At 25.8% G+C, this 17,129-nt stretch overlaps 3 protein-coding genes across 3 annotated transcripts; 1 reads left to right on the forward strand and 2 right to left on the reverse strand.

The window, feature by feature from the left end:
* Positions 1-218: 218 nt before the first annotated feature.
* SRAE_1000257500 (Transformation/transcription domain-associated protein) lies at positions 219-12,191 on the reverse strand (the record flags this gene model as incomplete). Its single annotated transcript, XM_024649667.1, has 3 exons — positions 219-11,063; positions 11,107-11,970; positions 12,018-12,191. 3 exons carry the CDS (start codon positions 12,189-12,191, stop codon positions 219-221), a joined length of 11,883 nt encoding a protein of 3,960 aa, XP_024503521.1.
* A 560-nt stretch (positions 12,192-12,751) lies between these two features.
* SRAE_1000257600 (Inner nuclear membrane protein Man1) lies at positions 12,752-14,308 on the reverse strand (the record flags this gene model as incomplete). The annotated part of the gene is made up of 1 exon (XM_024649668.1): positions 12,752-14,308. The coding sequence occupies one exon, from the start codon at positions 14,306-14,308 to the stop codon at positions 12,752-12,754; it is 1,557 nt and encodes a 518-aa protein (XP_024503522.1).
* A 1,254-nt stretch (positions 14,309-15,562) lies between these two features.
* Positions 15,563-16,629, forward strand: SRAE_1000257700 (TRAF-like domain and SIAH-type domain-containing protein; the record flags this gene model as incomplete). The annotated part of the gene is made up of 3 exons (XM_024649669.1): positions 15,563-15,707; positions 15,758-16,368; positions 16,615-16,629. 3 exons carry the CDS (start codon positions 15,563-15,565, stop codon positions 16,627-16,629), a joined length of 771 nt encoding a protein of 256 aa, XP_024503523.1.
* Between the last annotated feature and the right edge of the window lie 500 nt (positions 16,630-17,129).

Raw genomic sequence — 17,129 nt, forward strand, 5'->3', positions numbered from 1 at the left:
ACATCTCATTGTTATAATCTTTTCTTGTTATATAAAACTTATTAAGAATTATTTTATATTTCCAAAAATAATTTTTTCTCATCATTATACTATTTACATTGATATTTAAAAAAGTATTTATCTTCAAAAATTAAGAAAAATTTATTTACATATTTTCATAGACAAAAATTGAAATTAAGAAACAGAATAATACCAAAAAGTAAGATAAACAAAATTTTTTAATACCAAGGATGATCAGAGATCGAAATAGTAGCAACTCGCTCCATAGAAATGGCCTTAGTAATTACTTCCCACAAAATAGGTTTTTCTGTATCTATTTGAGAGTATTCTTTAAAGAAATTATCTAAATCTTGCATTGTTTCATTGACATTTTCAAATAAAGATAATTCTCTAAGACTGTGTGTTAATAAATGATCAAGAAATATAAGTTTTAAATATTTAGTCATACTTCGATTACTAAAGCATTTGGTAAATGCAATAAATGTACCATAAAAATGCCCTTCCAGAGAATGATGGAAGTATGATTCAATGTTAGGTGTTAATCTTATGTGATTTAAAAATGTTTGTTCATATTTAGGACATTTGTTATGATAGTCAATTTCATAATTATTTGAAAATAATTGCATACTTGTTCCATCTATACAAATATCTTTTAATGTTGAAGTTCTCATATGAAGAATGTGTTCTGCAATTGAAGTTAAAGCATACTGCCTAACAATTCTTTTTCTTCCTAAATAATAGAAATTTGCATCAATTTGTTTAATTTCAATAAATTTTGTAAACATATTAAGGCTTATCATAGCTTGCTTATTTGAAGATCCACTTATTATTTCACTTATAATTTTTGAAGCTTTATCAATAGAATAAGGTAATTTTTTAAACATTTTTTCAATAAATGTAAAAATAGGTTGGAGAATTTTTCTTCGATTGTCAAAAGACATTTCAAGTGTATCATAAAATGAGAAAACGCGTATGGCAGAAAATTCATCAGGTATTTGGCGGAGAATTGTAGAATCAAATAAACAAACACCAATAGCAATTGGAATAAATCTGTTCTCAGAAAATTGAAGATTTCTAGAACGAGTACCATGATCTTTAGACATTACATAATTTAAATGTTTATAAAAAATAGAAATTCTATTTTTGATATCAACATTATCTTGTTTTTCAATAGTATAACTGAATCGCTTTCCACTATTACCAATGACATAAAATTCTTTAGTTATTTTTCCATTTCTAAAAGCAACTTTATAAAATGGTATAAATTCAGATATTGTATATCTGAAAACTTCCTCTTGATTATTAACACTTTGAATCAAATGTCCATATAATGCAAATGAAAATATTTCAATATTACAAACTTTTGGATTGTAATGTCCAACATAATCATACATAAAAGGTTTCTGTGTTGATCTTCCACCTTCCAGTATAAAAGAAACAACAATAGAGACCCAATCAATTATTTGAGTTAGATAACTTTTAAAATTATCTAATGGTGTTCCATTATCATTAAACATATTATTTGTAATTGATATTAATTTATTAATTCTTTTCTCAGATTGTGTCTCATCTGTCTCCAATTTTTTTAAAACATAACATTTCCATTCATTGACTTCATTTGTTATTGAAGTTATCCATCCCTCTTTGTTATTAATTTTTAAAGAATTTTCAACTAATTTAATACATTTATCAATAGTTTTATAACTATATTTGATAAGTTCTTCCAATGGTGATTCACTTAATTCAGATAATTCTTTACAAATATGATAAAGACTTAATAATTCAGTTGGTTTTGATTGAAGAGCACAAAATATTAATTCATTGATATCAGCACGTGCACGATTCTCACCTAAGTTACATTGAATTTCATTAGTATATAAATGTACAGTTTTAGCATTTGAAATAAAATCACTATAAACAGTATTATCTTTAAAATGATTAAAAAGATGCCTAATATCGTCTTCAGATATATGAGATCTTAAAGCATAATATATTCTTTGAGGAAATTTTCTAGCATAATTGAGTAAAATTAATTTTATAGCATTTGAAGGTCTTTCCTTGAGTTCAAATACAAGATCATTAATTACAAAACCAAAAGTACAAATAGTTACTGTTGGAAGCATCTTTGCAATAATTTCTTCAGCCTTTATATTATACTCTCCTCCTAATACACTCATCATTTTTAATAACCATAAAAGATCAATTAAATTTTTTCGATTTTTCCATAGATTTTTACTTGATAAAGATCTCATGAATGCAACAATTGCTGATTCACATAACTCTAAACTTGGTTTAGTAGTAATTTCTAGTTGTGTTTGGAAAAATCTTGTCATTTTTAACCATACATTTGCCAAATGACTATTATTATTGGCTGATTGTAATGCAAGAATAAATGACTCTTCAGCATGGTGGTATTTACCTTGTAATGAAAAAGCTTTAGCCCGTTCAACTAGTAGTCTTGACAAAATATCTAAATTATTAAATGATACTGTATTTTCAACACAATCATATGTATGAATAATAACACTATTAAGAGTTTTTTCACGTTCTTCAGGAGAAGTTTTATAATATTTTGCTTTTTTATTTAACATACATGCTAAATAAACAGATGTTTGTAATCCAATATTACCATCAGTTTCAGGTGTTGAAAATAATGTCAACAATTCATCTATTGCTCTATCAAATTGTTGGTGATCTCTTAACAAGTTTGCAAATGATCTAGTTGTATGATTAAAAATTGTGACAACATATTTTGTTATATCCTTATGGAATGATGCATCATAATAATGTTGTTCTACTTTATCTTTTATTGTATTATTAATTTGAGCTAACATAAGTCTTCTCCAACATGCAAATAAATCATAATTTTTAATTTTACATACTTTTGGGACAGACATAACTTTATTACACCATCTATTCATTCTTATTCTAAAATCATTAATAACATGTTGATTATTACGAGTAGTCTGAGCAACAAATCCTAACCATTCCACAATTTCTGAAATATCTGTATATATTGTTGTTTTTTCAAGCATATCTAAATGAATATCAGTTAACTCTTGAGGAAGACGTCTATATGCACTTATGAATGTTGTATGACTAAATGCAACTTTAGATTTGGTTGTTCTTATAATCTCTGAATTTGATTTAAAATCTTCTTCAACAGGACTAATAGATTTGAAAGCTTCCAGGACACTTATAATACTATCAAATAATGCAGTTGAAGCAATTTTATTAAATGGTACATTGATTGCCATTTGACCTAACAAATCTTTGACTGCCTCAATATTTTTTAAATGGAAACAAGATTCACAAAGAGTAAATACATCTTGGACAGCTTCATTAGATGCATAATCCTGAATTTTTTCCCATTGTCCTAGTTCTTTTAATGATTCAAGCCAAACAGTTTTTTGTTGATTAACTTCAATCGACATTTCTGGTGTTAGGTGAGTAACAAACGGAAAGTTTTTGCCTTGAGAATAATTTTCTAAAATTTTTTCTGTAAATTTAATACAATTTTCATAATCTCCATGTGCATATGATAAAAGTGCCCTTGATGTTTCATTATGATATCCTCTTTTACTCCAAATAGCAAATACTTGATCTTTATCACCTAATACATTGTAAACATCACTTAAAGCATCAAGTAACTCTAAATTGTATAATTGATTTGACTCTAATTGAAACAAAATTGGTTGTTTATTAAAGGTCACTGGCATATCAGTTGCGCAACCATGTAATCTTTCAAGATATGTTAAAACAACATGATGATTATTAGCATATTCCATTACATATCTTAATGTATCAGGACTAATCTTTGGTAGTGGATCACATTCAAGTAATACTTGTAAAACAAATTTAATTTGAGTATGAATTTGTGAAAGTGATGAAGCCATTTGATTAAAATTTTTTAAATATCTATCTATATAAGCTTCAAGAAGGATATGTTCAACATTTGATAATGATTTCCAGGCAGAAACAAAGATATCTCTAAACATTGATGTTGTACATTCAATATTCATACCAGATAATACAATAATTGATAATGTTTCTTTTTGTATGTTATTACCTTTTAAACATGAATAAAAGTTATAAAGATTTGTAAGATAATCATCAATTGTCATATTATTACCTTGTGTTTCAGATGATGGTGTACTTGTATCTTCCTGTAAATCAAAAATATTACAATTACTAAATGAATCAGTAACTTCCATTTTCATAGATTCATCATCCTGAATAGCAAAACATGTTTTTGTCAATAAATTATAATATGATGGTATGTTAGAAAAACTTCCATTAGGTAAAACAGTATGATTATAAACACTTTCTTCATAATTATTTTTAATTTTTTCAATTACTTCTTCCAAATTAATTGATCCCTGATACATAAATAATTGTATAAAGGATTTAAGAACTTTTTGAAAATTTTGTGTAAAATGATAACATGAATGATCAAAGAAATGAATAAATTTTGATATTAAGTCTGGTTGCATTCGTGCATATATATATTGAGAACTATTATTTTTTGAAACAACAATATCTTCATATTGTGCAGCTAGAAATATTAATTCTCTAATTTGCCTTGATCCTTCACTATTAATTATTGCTTCATTATTAAAAATTAAATTTATACATTCCATATAATTTCTTAATGCTTCAGATTTTAATATTTTATATTCTATTTTTATTCTTATATTAGATATCATCTTAACACCAAGTGTTTCATTACCTTGTGTTTGTAAAAATGATTTAGCAATTTTTGTATACAATACAAGTAATTTGGGATATTTTAATAAATATTCAGATAAAGGATGAAAAACTTGACTAAGAACATCATTCTTTTCAGCTTGACCCCAGTAAGGAAATCTATTAGAACATATTTCTAGAAAAACTTCTAACATCTCCATATATGATTTCTCTATATTTATAACTTTTGATGGTTCATGAGTTTGTTTTAAAATTCGAAGCTGTTTAAGAAAACTTGAAAAAATGTCTATAATTGGTTTTTGACAAACTGTTTCTATATATTTATCATTAATTTCCATTAAAATTTTTAAAAATCCAATTGTAACTTTAATATCAGCTCTTTGTGAACCTTTATTACTAGTGTCTGAAATTCTTAACATTCTATCTTTTAAGTAATTATTTAATTCTGGTAACTCAACTATCCCATCTGTCTGAAATTTTGTCAAAGTACAAATAGCATGAAGTAAGGAATAGGAGGTTGTAGCACAATGAGGATGTGATATCTTAAAACTTTCAATTATATATGGTTGTAATTGTTTCAATAAGTCTAAAACTTTATTTCTTGGAATAGTTTTAATAACTTGTATTATAACTTCAAAACATGTTGATAATAATGTCATACCACTATTTTTACTTTCTGTAGTAGAGGCAGGATTTCTAATTGTTGCAAGTGATTTTTTTATTGGATCAAAAATTTCATTAGTCAATTTAAACAATTTTCCAAAATATTGTGGTTGAAAAAGTACTTTAAATAATGCATAACATTTTTTGGTAATAATTTCATGTATTGGTGTTGATGAGTTAACAGTAGCTGCATGTATAGGAAATCTAACAATTTGATTAAGAGCAATATTTAATAAAAAGTGATTAATATTTTCATCTACTTTTGGTCCACGTGGTATATCATAATCAAATCTATCTGGTAAAATACCATCTGAGGTGGCAATTGTATGTCTCATATCTTCCCATTTCCCAACAACTTCCATAAAATCACAAAATTCTTTCTTAACTTCAGGTGATTTAGCAAATAAATTACCCTTTAAGATAGATAACATTATATGTTTAAATATTGTACTTCTATAAAGATAAAAATTTTCATAATTTTCAGATATAACTCTTAATCCAAAAGTAAAATGTTTTGTTTGAATAATGTCTGATGGAAGGCTGGCTAAGAGCATTTCTAGTGTTGAAGCCACAATCTCAATATTAGGATTTTTTTTTGGCATTAAATTAGCTATTATTAATTTCATTGATTCTAGTGCAACAGGATTTGCCTCATCATGAGCAGTCTGAAGCATCTGCCTAAATAGTGGTTTTATTAATACCGAATGAAGTGAATAATGTTTAACCATATGTGCAAGAAAATACAAAGATTGTCCTTTAACAGTTTCATCAAATCTGGTGTTATTTTTAATAATTTTATAACAAGCATTTGTACATGCATACATAAATTGACTAACTTCTTTTTTGGTTGTACAATTTGCTGGATGAATCAATTCATGATTAGCTTTTAAAGCTACTCTAAGAATAATAAATATTCCAATAAATGATAACTCAGTATATGGTCTTATTATATGTTGATCAACTTTATCTGTAAAACATCTTTGAATAACATTTGCAATAACATTTTCATTAGAATTAGGAACACCAAGAATTAATTCTTTAGGATCAAATCTAGAGATATGCCATATAACAGATGGTGCAACAACATATAACATAAAAATTCCAACTGCATTCCAATCTGTTGGATTAATAATTAAATTTTCATACTGTTCAACAAAATAATTAATTGCTGCTCTCCTCCATTCAACAGTCATTTTAGGATAAATTTCTTCCCTAAAAAATAAAATAACAAATGTCCAATTTGTAAGATATCCACAATCAAGAGCTCCACATAATTTAATAAGTAGTTTAAAATCATACAAATTATGTGTATAGTAAAGAAGCATAATTTTTGCAGCATACTCAGGAACTCTATATACAGGTAATTCAATAGACTTAAATTGATGAGACTTCTGACTAACAGATGATATATTTCTTCTCATACTATATTCTGCCGAAAATTGAGAACTACCAAAATAATTACAAATTTTATGCATTAATTCTTTTTGTGTAGCAAACCATGATTTTAATTTAATAAAAGCATTTAAAAGTATCCCAAAAACAAATAAATCATATTCAGCTCTTGTATATTGATTGTCAAATGTTATTGGTTCCCATGTTATACCATCTTGACCAAGTAATTGACAATCTAATAATTTTTCAAATATATAAGGATTCATTTGTAAATAATCTTTCAATGGTCTTGTTTGATCAGAATAAATAAATTTTTTACATAATTGATAATATGTTCTATCAAATACCTTTTCTTTTACAAAAAAGAAAGAAAAAAATTGTTCAGGATGATCATTAATTAAAGGAAAAATATCTTTTTCAAATAGATGTTTATCATCTAAATAAAAAGTTGCAGATAATTTTGCTATTAAACTTAGTATTACAGGAACAAAACATGGTGATTTAATATCCCTATCACATATAATGAATAAAACTTTTTTTATTGACTGTAGATTATTCATAGTAAGATTTCCAGGAATAGATGTTATTTTTTGTAAAATATCAAAGAATATTGGTTTTACATCTTTAATAATTGTTTCTGATCTGTATAGAGAAGTTAAAGCAATATAAAGATCCAAATGTGGTTCAAATAACAAATTCATTTTAGAAAATTTATCCTGTACACTATTTATTATTTGTTTTCGATCAACAATCTCATCAATATAAATATTTTTATCCTGGAAAACTTTTTTAACTTTTCTTAATTCTTTTTTTAATATTTCACGAGAAATAGGATCAAATTTAAATATAGAATCATGTATGAATGATATTAATTCTCTGGTTTGAGAATTTATTGTATCCTTATTTTTTGGTCCTTTTTTAAATTCATCAATAATAACTAATTCAAGAATTACTGTAAGAAACTGTATTTGCGCTGTCCTTAAAACTATAGCATACGACAAATGACATTCATCAATTTCAGGAAATTCAGCTGTTGTAGCATGTCTTTGAAAAGCTAATTGTAAATCTTCTAATTCAATTGCAAAAGAAAGTCGAATATTATTGAAAGCCATAGATACATCAGTACAATTAAATCCACCAATTTTTTCCCAAATATTATTGAAACGTAACATACCACATAATGCTCTATAACGAGTTACCTGAGTTTGTACAGAACTACAAGCAGAACTTATATTCATTTCCTGTAAAATATTGGTAAATTTTTTTGAACATATTTTTAATAGTTGTTCTGTGTCAAATAACTTATTATCATATACATTTCTAAATATACTAAAACCTAATTGTTGAACTTTTTCAATAGGAGAATAACACCAATCTAAAGAAATATCTATTAGATTTCTACAAACAAATTGACTAGTTGGATCATTGAGATTTTTAGTAAAAATTCTATCATAAATTTCAAAAATTCCAGATTCACAACCAATTTTAATTTCTTTAATTTTATCATAATCAATATGATGAAGTACATATGAATAAAAATTAAGTAATTCTTTATGTTTATCCATCAAATACCATGTTGGACCAGTTTTTACAACATTATTATATAATTCTAAACATCCTCTACTTGTCTTTGTACTGCCATCTCTTATACATTCAAATGCATATGACAAAGTGTAAGTAAATAATGGTAATTTATATCCAAAACCTTTTGGAGCATCTAGTAAAGTATCAACAAATGATACAGCTTTATCAAAGATACCACAAGTTATTGTATTCAGTGAATGTGTATTATCCAGGGTTAATAAAGCTATACCTTCAGCTAGTAACGATGAATCTAGATAATTAGTTTCTTCACATTCATCATCTAACTGTTCCATTAATGCCATATAAACTAAATGTTTTAAAATTACAAACATTAATTTATAATCTTCTTTTCTTCTATCTCTATCTATAGATGCACTGAGAATGACAAAAATTGCATTTCTAAAAGTAAATCTAACTTTAGCATCCATTGTCTTTTTTATCTCTCTTATATCATTTTTATCAAGTTTTTCTTTAATTCTTTCAAAAGCATTACGAGACAATTTTGAAAATGTTTTGATATCAGGTAAACTATTTTCTTTTAATTGAATTGCTACTGTAACAAGTTTTCTACATAAAACTAGTGCATACGGAAGACTTTTTTCAAATAAAATGTGAGGGGCTTTTGATTGCTTATCATCAGATTTATTATATGCTAAATAAGATTTTATCAGTTTACTACAAACATTTACAATTGATTGAAAAGAAATTTGGCATACCACCGGTTCATTGTTTCGAATACTGTTTATAAGTTTATCAGAATTTGAAAGAAGACCCATACTCTCCGCCGCTTCAAGAGTTTTTTTCAATGTTTCTGTATTACGTTGGCATTCAATGTTAAGATAAACATCCTCACAAGTACCATTGAGGCTAGTTGAAAATGAATAATCATCCCAATAACTATTTAATAGCATAATCCCGAGTTTTGTGACTTCTCTAATAGCAAACAAAGCATGTTTTATATTATCATTAGGAGCAAGTGTTGGAGACATTAAATCGTGCATAACCTCAATAAAACTAATTCCATCTTGGAAATCAAAGTTAAACAGGTATGACGTCTTAAAAGCACTGAAATCAACAGTTGGACTATGAGATGGATTTGAGATAATAGAAGTATTTCTTTGTTTCCAACCAGCTTTCATAGCAATAAGCCAAAGATTGTAACATTTAGCATTATTTGTATAATTACAACTAAATGTTGATAAAGTTTCAGCGACTGCTTCCCTTCCTGCTGGTAACTTTTCTGCATTATAAAGTTTTAGAAGAACTAAATAAACAGTATGGAAATAATCTTTTAAAAGTGGACCAACAACATCTGATAAAATAGAGTCAGATGTTTGTCTAGAAACACTTTTCAAGATTGAAAGATAAAAATTATTATCTCCAACAGAAAAAATATTTTCAATAGCAAACTTAACAATTGGCAAGAGGTGGGCAGATAATATCTCTTCATACTTTGCACGTCTTGTTTCAGGATTAATACTTTGATAAACTTTTGATGATGGTCGGAACAACTTTTCAAAACCTTGTAGTATAACAAGGCTTACCAGATCTCTACTTCTTGTTGCGAGATTCAAAATATTTTGATGTAAATATTTAACAATATGACCAGTAACAATAAAAAAAGTTTTTTCATGATCAATAAATTTTAGAATTAAATGTCCAATGTTTCTTTCATGCATCATATTAGAAAGAATTGAATTAAAATTTCTTTGTAAAAGATACTCAATAAAACCACTTCCAATGTTCATTGTAAAAATAGAAACAAACTTCTCGACAGTTGCAGTATCCTCATCTTGCATCTGTTCAGTATAAATTTTTTGAATAGCCAAAATGTATTGTTTTGCTAGTCTAATATACTCCAAACAATTTAATACACGAATAAACAGTTCTTCTATTATTTCATGTTCATTTGTAATACCTTCAGATTCCGTTATTTGCGCTGTTTCAAAAAGTGCTTTCATTAAAGTATAACTACTATCAACAATACTTCTAACAAAAATTCTTATATCAATTATTTGATAATTAAAATATTTTTGATGAAGACAATCTATAGAAATCTCTTCTATTTTAGCATGATTTTCAGGATCTGTTGTTGGTTTCAGTTCTTCTTCATCTAACTTAAGATAACTGTTACTACTATGTTGAAGGTTAACTGGTTGGTACTCGCCATTCCCTTGATGTTTAAGTTTTGTAAGTTCAGTTTTGGCAAATGGAATAATGAAATCTTGTATGTATCCTAACTTATGAACTAAACATTCCAGTAATTCAAAGAAATGTTTTCTAACGGGTTTTTTTTCTTTTTCTTCAATTGATAATCCAGTTTGAACTAGTTTTTCAATGAATGTAATATATCCATTTGAATTTGTGTTGAAGCATCTAACATCATGAATTTGTTTGATTACATGACAACATGCCATATTAAATAATTCATAATTAAAAAGATGCCTAATATTTGTAAGGATATCTAATTGCATACGAATTCCATTATTATATAAACTTTCACGTTCTGTATAACGACATCCAACTATATGACTTTCATAAAATAATTCTGGAAGTAACTTCATCATTGTTTCTACAAAAGTTTTACTAGCAAAAAATACTTTCATATTCTGTATTATATCAATTCTATCTGGTAAAACTTCAAAGAGTGAATTATCAAAAAGATTTCTAAAAGAATATAAAAACCTTCTACCAAGATCAGGTTTATTTGTATAATTCTAAAAAAAATTTAATTGTAAAAAAAGATACCATTTAATTTACCTTAAAAGTTTGTTCAGCAACTCTGCCCAAAAAACAAAGACACCTAATTTGTGCAGAAAAAATTGCATTTATAGTTACATCATCAAATTTATCTTTAATTTCTTTTGATAAATAAACAGTACAAAATGATAATATTGAATCACAAAGATTTATAAAACTTGTAGATGGTTCTCTGTTTTGAGATGATTCTGTTGTAAAATAAATAAGTAATAATGATGGAAGTTCTGCCAATACTTTAATGCTTTTCTCAGCAAGTGGATATAATTTCATAACAACTTTTTTATTATTACCTCCTCCACCTCCTCGTTGATCATTATTTCTATAACGCACTTTATCTTTGTCAAAAGCAACATCTTTTTCAAGATATAAATTACTAATAAGTTCTTTAAGTACTTGTTCATCACTATCATTAAAAAATATTTCTTTTCGCGATAACCTTAAATGAGCATTTTCAAAATCAGTTTTAATTTGTTTAGTCAACAAATCATTTGTGATATTTTGATAGATTAGTGTAAAATCACATACAAGACTATGCATATAATTAGTTGGTTTAACTTTTGGACTTTTTAGGATATCTTTAACAATTGAAATAGCTTGAACTGCCATATGTTCGTTATTTTTTAAAATTATAAATACCAATGCACATTCAATTCCTTGCCAATTAGCAATAAGTCTATCAGAAATTTGAAGTCTTGCAAGAGCTTTCAAACAAATATCATACAATTTGTTTACTGGATTATCAAATTTATGCCGAACATCAGTACATTCTAATTTTTTTAGTATAAATCTAATATATTCACCAATAATTGGATCATTTTGTAAATTTCCCTGATATTGTAAATGATCTATTATGCTAATAACTTCCTAAATAATTATATATAATAAAAAAATATAGATAATACTAAACTTACTTCAAATTTTTTAATAAATGTATGATCATAATCTAAAGAAACATTACAGTAACCATCTATAAATTCCTTAATTACAGTTATTTGCTTATTTTGATTTTGTATAGCATTAGCGGGAACGTGTGAAATAGATTCATCACGCATTGGATGCAATCCCATCATATTTTGACGATGCATCCTGTCAAATTTGTTTATACTAAAAAAAACTATTGAAATAACAATAAGATTGAAATTCTAGTAAAGTATACAGATAAAACTAAATACCGTAAACAAAATTTAATAACATTACAAAGATTAACCTCTTACTTTAGCTTCAAAAATGCGCGAAGTCTCAAAACGATCTGTCTAAGACCACATTTGGGAAGGTGTCCTGAAATAATTTAAATAAATTTTTTTTTTTTTAAATCTAAAATAAATTAAGATTTGATATGACAGCTTTTTTAGGCATACTTTATGTTTCAATATATTTCTTCTAGCATCATGTCAAAAACTTGTTGTGTAAACTATAATTCAACGGTAAATTTGAATACTCAAACAAAAGTAGAAAATACAGTTGTGGTTTGTTTGATATAATTTCTTAAAATAATGGCATAAAAAAATATGTACATATTTAAAATTGTAGAAAAAAATAATCTTTGACGATTAAGTATTTAAAATATAAACAAAATTTAATACAATTATTTATTAATTAAATTTAATGAAAAAAAAGAGTTACAGAGATCTAAAAGGCGCAGAAATTAAATTTTGAATCTTTGATTATATTTTGTTTCTTCAAGAAACTTGCAATTAAGCAAATCACCGTTAAACCAATGTGAGTGAAGCAAGTGAAATATCTTATTGGCTTCATCATTATTTCTTAATTTCATGTATAGTACAACTTCCTTCGTATCTGTCATAATTTGCATGTCTACAATTTTATAAGGTATACATCTTAAACGAATATCCTCCATAATTTCTCGATTCTTTCCATTGACATTTTCTATACTTATACCACGAATTTTAAGACAATTAGCAAGTCCATGACGAGGAAGATTAACCCCATTTGAAGTTCCTACAGCACTTCCTTGCCATTTTTCACGTAAAGGCGTTGTCCAGAAATAAACTTTTGTCTCAACACCATCATAATCATGAATTTCATAACGGATATTAATTTCAGTTTCAAATATGTATTGTAAAGCACCTTCAAAAATCCTCCTATCTTTTTTCGTTCTTATCATTTTAGGAAATATTTCATCAAATAATTCATACTCAGGTACACCAATAGATTTCAAGGAATTTATTGAGGTTAAATAACCAACGATTTTTTCAGCTGTTTCTTTTATTTGTTTAGTTTCTTTTAATTTTTTATTTCTATAAAACTTGACGCTCAAAAACGTCGTAGTCACCAGTACGACAACTAAACCAATCATGAAAACAGGAAATACAGCATAGTTAAAAACAAAAGAAAATGTGTTATAAAATGAAGTAAGTAAAATATCTTTTTGACGATTAACGTTAATATCCAAATTTAAAATAATGATTAAAGCTACTGTAGAAATTAAAAGCCATGGAAGATATTTAAAAAATCTACTAGTACTTTTTATCTTATTACCAACATAGTTAACATTATTTCCATACAAACTGTCAACATATCGCTTTCTTTCAGTTCCAGGATATTCATTATTTAACCTAGATATCCGTGGTGTACTTTTTATATCTGGTTTATACAATGATCTATTGTCAGAAGGATATCTGGAATGTACTTCTGGTTTAAAAGAATTAGTTGAAATGTCATTTTTTTCTCCCCTATATGAATACGAACTTGGTGATTTAAATGATGAATCAGTATATTGTCTATGCGAAGAGTAGGAAATTTCTTTCGGGATAGAAATAGGATCATTTCTTGAAAATTCTTTTAATATTTCAAGCTGTTTCAAAATATCATTTTTTGGTGATGTTCGTGATGGCGACTTTGATTTGTTTCTTAATGTATTTGTTGTATATTTTCCACCAATTTCTCTAGCAATAAGAGGACTAATTGAATTAGTTTTAGTATTATTAAGACTACTTCTAGTTGTATTTGTTATAGATGTGGAAGTTTTCGTACTTGTAGAAATATTTCTTACCGGACTTTTGGATGTATTTGAATTTCTACTATTCCTTTCATTTCCTGGGAAAGTTCGTGATTCTTTTCTAAGTTTAACAAGTTTCTTTTCCAGCACCAATCTGGTTGATGGAGTAATAGGTGTATTAATACCAAAACTAGATAATTCTTTCTTTAAATCTTCTTTGCTTAACGTGGAAGGATCCGCCATGTCTTGATTAACAGTTTGTGAACGGAGACCTAGAAATAAATAATAGGTTACAATAAGGAATAATTCAGGAACAACGATAGAAAAAACAAAATCAATGTTTGATGACGAAAGACAACAAATGTGGTGCTTTCGTTTCGCGCCAGTAATCGTTGTAGGAAATACAAATTGGAAATAAGATTATACTACACTACATAAAATTTACTAACTCCGCCTTGTTTATAATATAACTCACAATTTAATTTTTTTAATCTTTTCAATAAATTAAATTAATGAAATTTTTAATAGGAAGAATTTTTTTTTTTCATTTATATAATTATATAGTTTATGTAAAAGAAATTTTTTAGCAAAAAGAATAAAATTTTAAATACAATATTTTGTTATAATTCTTTTAATTCATAAAAACATTTTAATTAAAAAAAACTAATGGTAATTATAGAATAAATCTTATGAAAATTGTTAATAATATTTAAAAGAATTATTTAACATTTTAAATATTTTGAAATTAAATTTTTTTTTTTTTAAATTCTTTTGCAATAAGATTTAAAATAACAAAAAGTTGTTTTTTTGTTGATACTAATCAAGATGATTATCAATTGATACCAACTCTTGACAGACCTATATAATGCAAGTTGAGCTTTTGAGAGATTGGTGGTCTCTTTTCAATTTGTTCACAAAATTTTACTTTCAATATTTAATCTTCAATATGAATAGTGATATTTTTCACTTTTTAATTGTTTTATTAAGAGTTGTTTTCAATATATAAAATGATTACAGTTAACATTTAATTGATAGTTACTTTTTAAAATAAGTTAAAACATTTCAATTATTTTAAAAAATTTTTTACTTTATTTTTTTAGCATATTTTAGTGAAAATTTTTTGTCAATAGTTTTTGAAATATAAAACAATAAGTTCTTTTAATAGAAAAAAATTTTATTTTTGAATTGATTATTTGTTATTTATTTTTTAAAATAACGCAAAGCTAGTAAATCGTGTGTAAATGGGATAAAAAAAAAGTAACAAACGTGTTGAGAAATAATGATAAATATTATCATATGTCTTTGCAATTAAAGTATTGGTTAACAACAAATAAAATTTGTTCTATCATAATTTATATATGTATGAATCTAAGTATTATTTGCACAATTTTTTGATAAGAGTATTCCAATATTTGAGTTAAAAAAAGTGATTTTCTTTGTCTTTAAATATTGATTTTTTTAATAAATAACAAATTATATATATTTAAGAAAAATAATATGGAGAATTTTATTGATGATAAAGAATATTTTTCTCTTAATTCATGTCTTATTTGTCCTAGTCCTATAAGTAAATGTAAATATTGTAGTATTTCATTAAATGAATGTAAACTTGAAGATCACTACTTAATTTGTCAAAATGTAAGTTATATTTTAATTTAATTGTATAAACTGTTTTATTTTGGTATCCAATAGACTGTATTAATAAAACATCTGGATGTATAAAAAAATTTCCAAGGAGCAAGTTACATAGTCATCTTTCACATTGTCCAGCATTTATTGTTGTTTGTCAGGCACAATGGAATCGGCAAATTTTATCTACTGATGCCAAGAAAGCATTAAAAAGATATGCAAGATATGAGAAAGAGACAAAAAATTGTTTGTCAAATGTTATTGATGTTATCGCAGCCCAGCTGGATCAACAATTAATTGAGGAATACTTTTTAGTACCTAGAAAAGATCGTGTCAATCTGAGAGACTTCTTCAATCCTGTCAACCCCCCTTTACCTTTGAGAGCCAAATTTCAAAACGCAATCATTGATTATAAGGACAAAAACAGCGCCAACAAATTATTAGTTCACGATAGTAGTGATGATGAAAAAGATGAAAAAATAAAATTAAGAAAAAAAAAAAAGACACCTTATGAAAATTGTTATTTATGTAAACTAGATCCAACTGCTCAACACCTTCATGTTCTTGGAAATCAAAATATAACTAACAACGATGGAGAAAATAATGACAACATGAAAGTGGGTAAAATTAGAAAAAAATTACTAGAACCTTTTTATGAATCAAATAATTTATATGTAAGTTTAATATTTCAAAAAACACAGAAAATTTTTTAAAATAATTAAAATACACCAAAAAAAAAGATCTTTCCAATTACGATAATCGTAAATAATCAAGAAAAATAAAATTAATTACAAAATGTCTAAGAATAAACGCATCGTAGACAATTGAAAATTTTGATACTTCCTGTGTGAAGTGATTCACAAAAGTTATTTAATTTGACGAGTTATCAACATTTCCCTAGCATTTTCCAAAATTTTTAGTCAGCTAGTTTTTGAGATTCTCAATTCAGAAGGTAGTTTTTTTGTTGAAAGATTTAGATTATTTTCAATTTTTACTACTGCCTTTATATTGTTGATTAAATTAGTATAACAACTGAAGATTATTAAATATTGAAGTTTGAAACATTTTTTTAAATATTTACTTCAACTGAACCTTTAAAAGCATGTGCCTCAATTTCTTTTCTATTTCTCAGTAAAATCAGATTGTTAGTATTTTCACCATATAATAGATTATTAACTTTTTTCTCTTATCGGTTACTTTTAAAACTTCTCTATAAATAACAACATTTCCAAAGATAACTTTTCTTTCTACAAAAACACTTTTTTTTATCAATGTGTTTATTATTTTTGTTGTTCAATTTTTTTTTTCTATTGTGTAAATTAATATTTAATTTTTCAATCGGATTACTTATATTGTTCCATATCACATACCACTTTAGTGATTGTACTTTATCATTATTTTTAAATACTACTTTTTTTTAAAAATTAATACAGTA

This window comes from Strongyloides ratti (assembly GCF_001040885.1).
Source record: "Strongyloides ratti genome assembly S_ratti_ED321, chromosome : 1".
Lineage (NCBI taxonomy): Eukaryota > Metazoa > Nematoda > Chromadorea > Rhabditida > Strongyloididae > Strongyloides > Strongyloides ratti.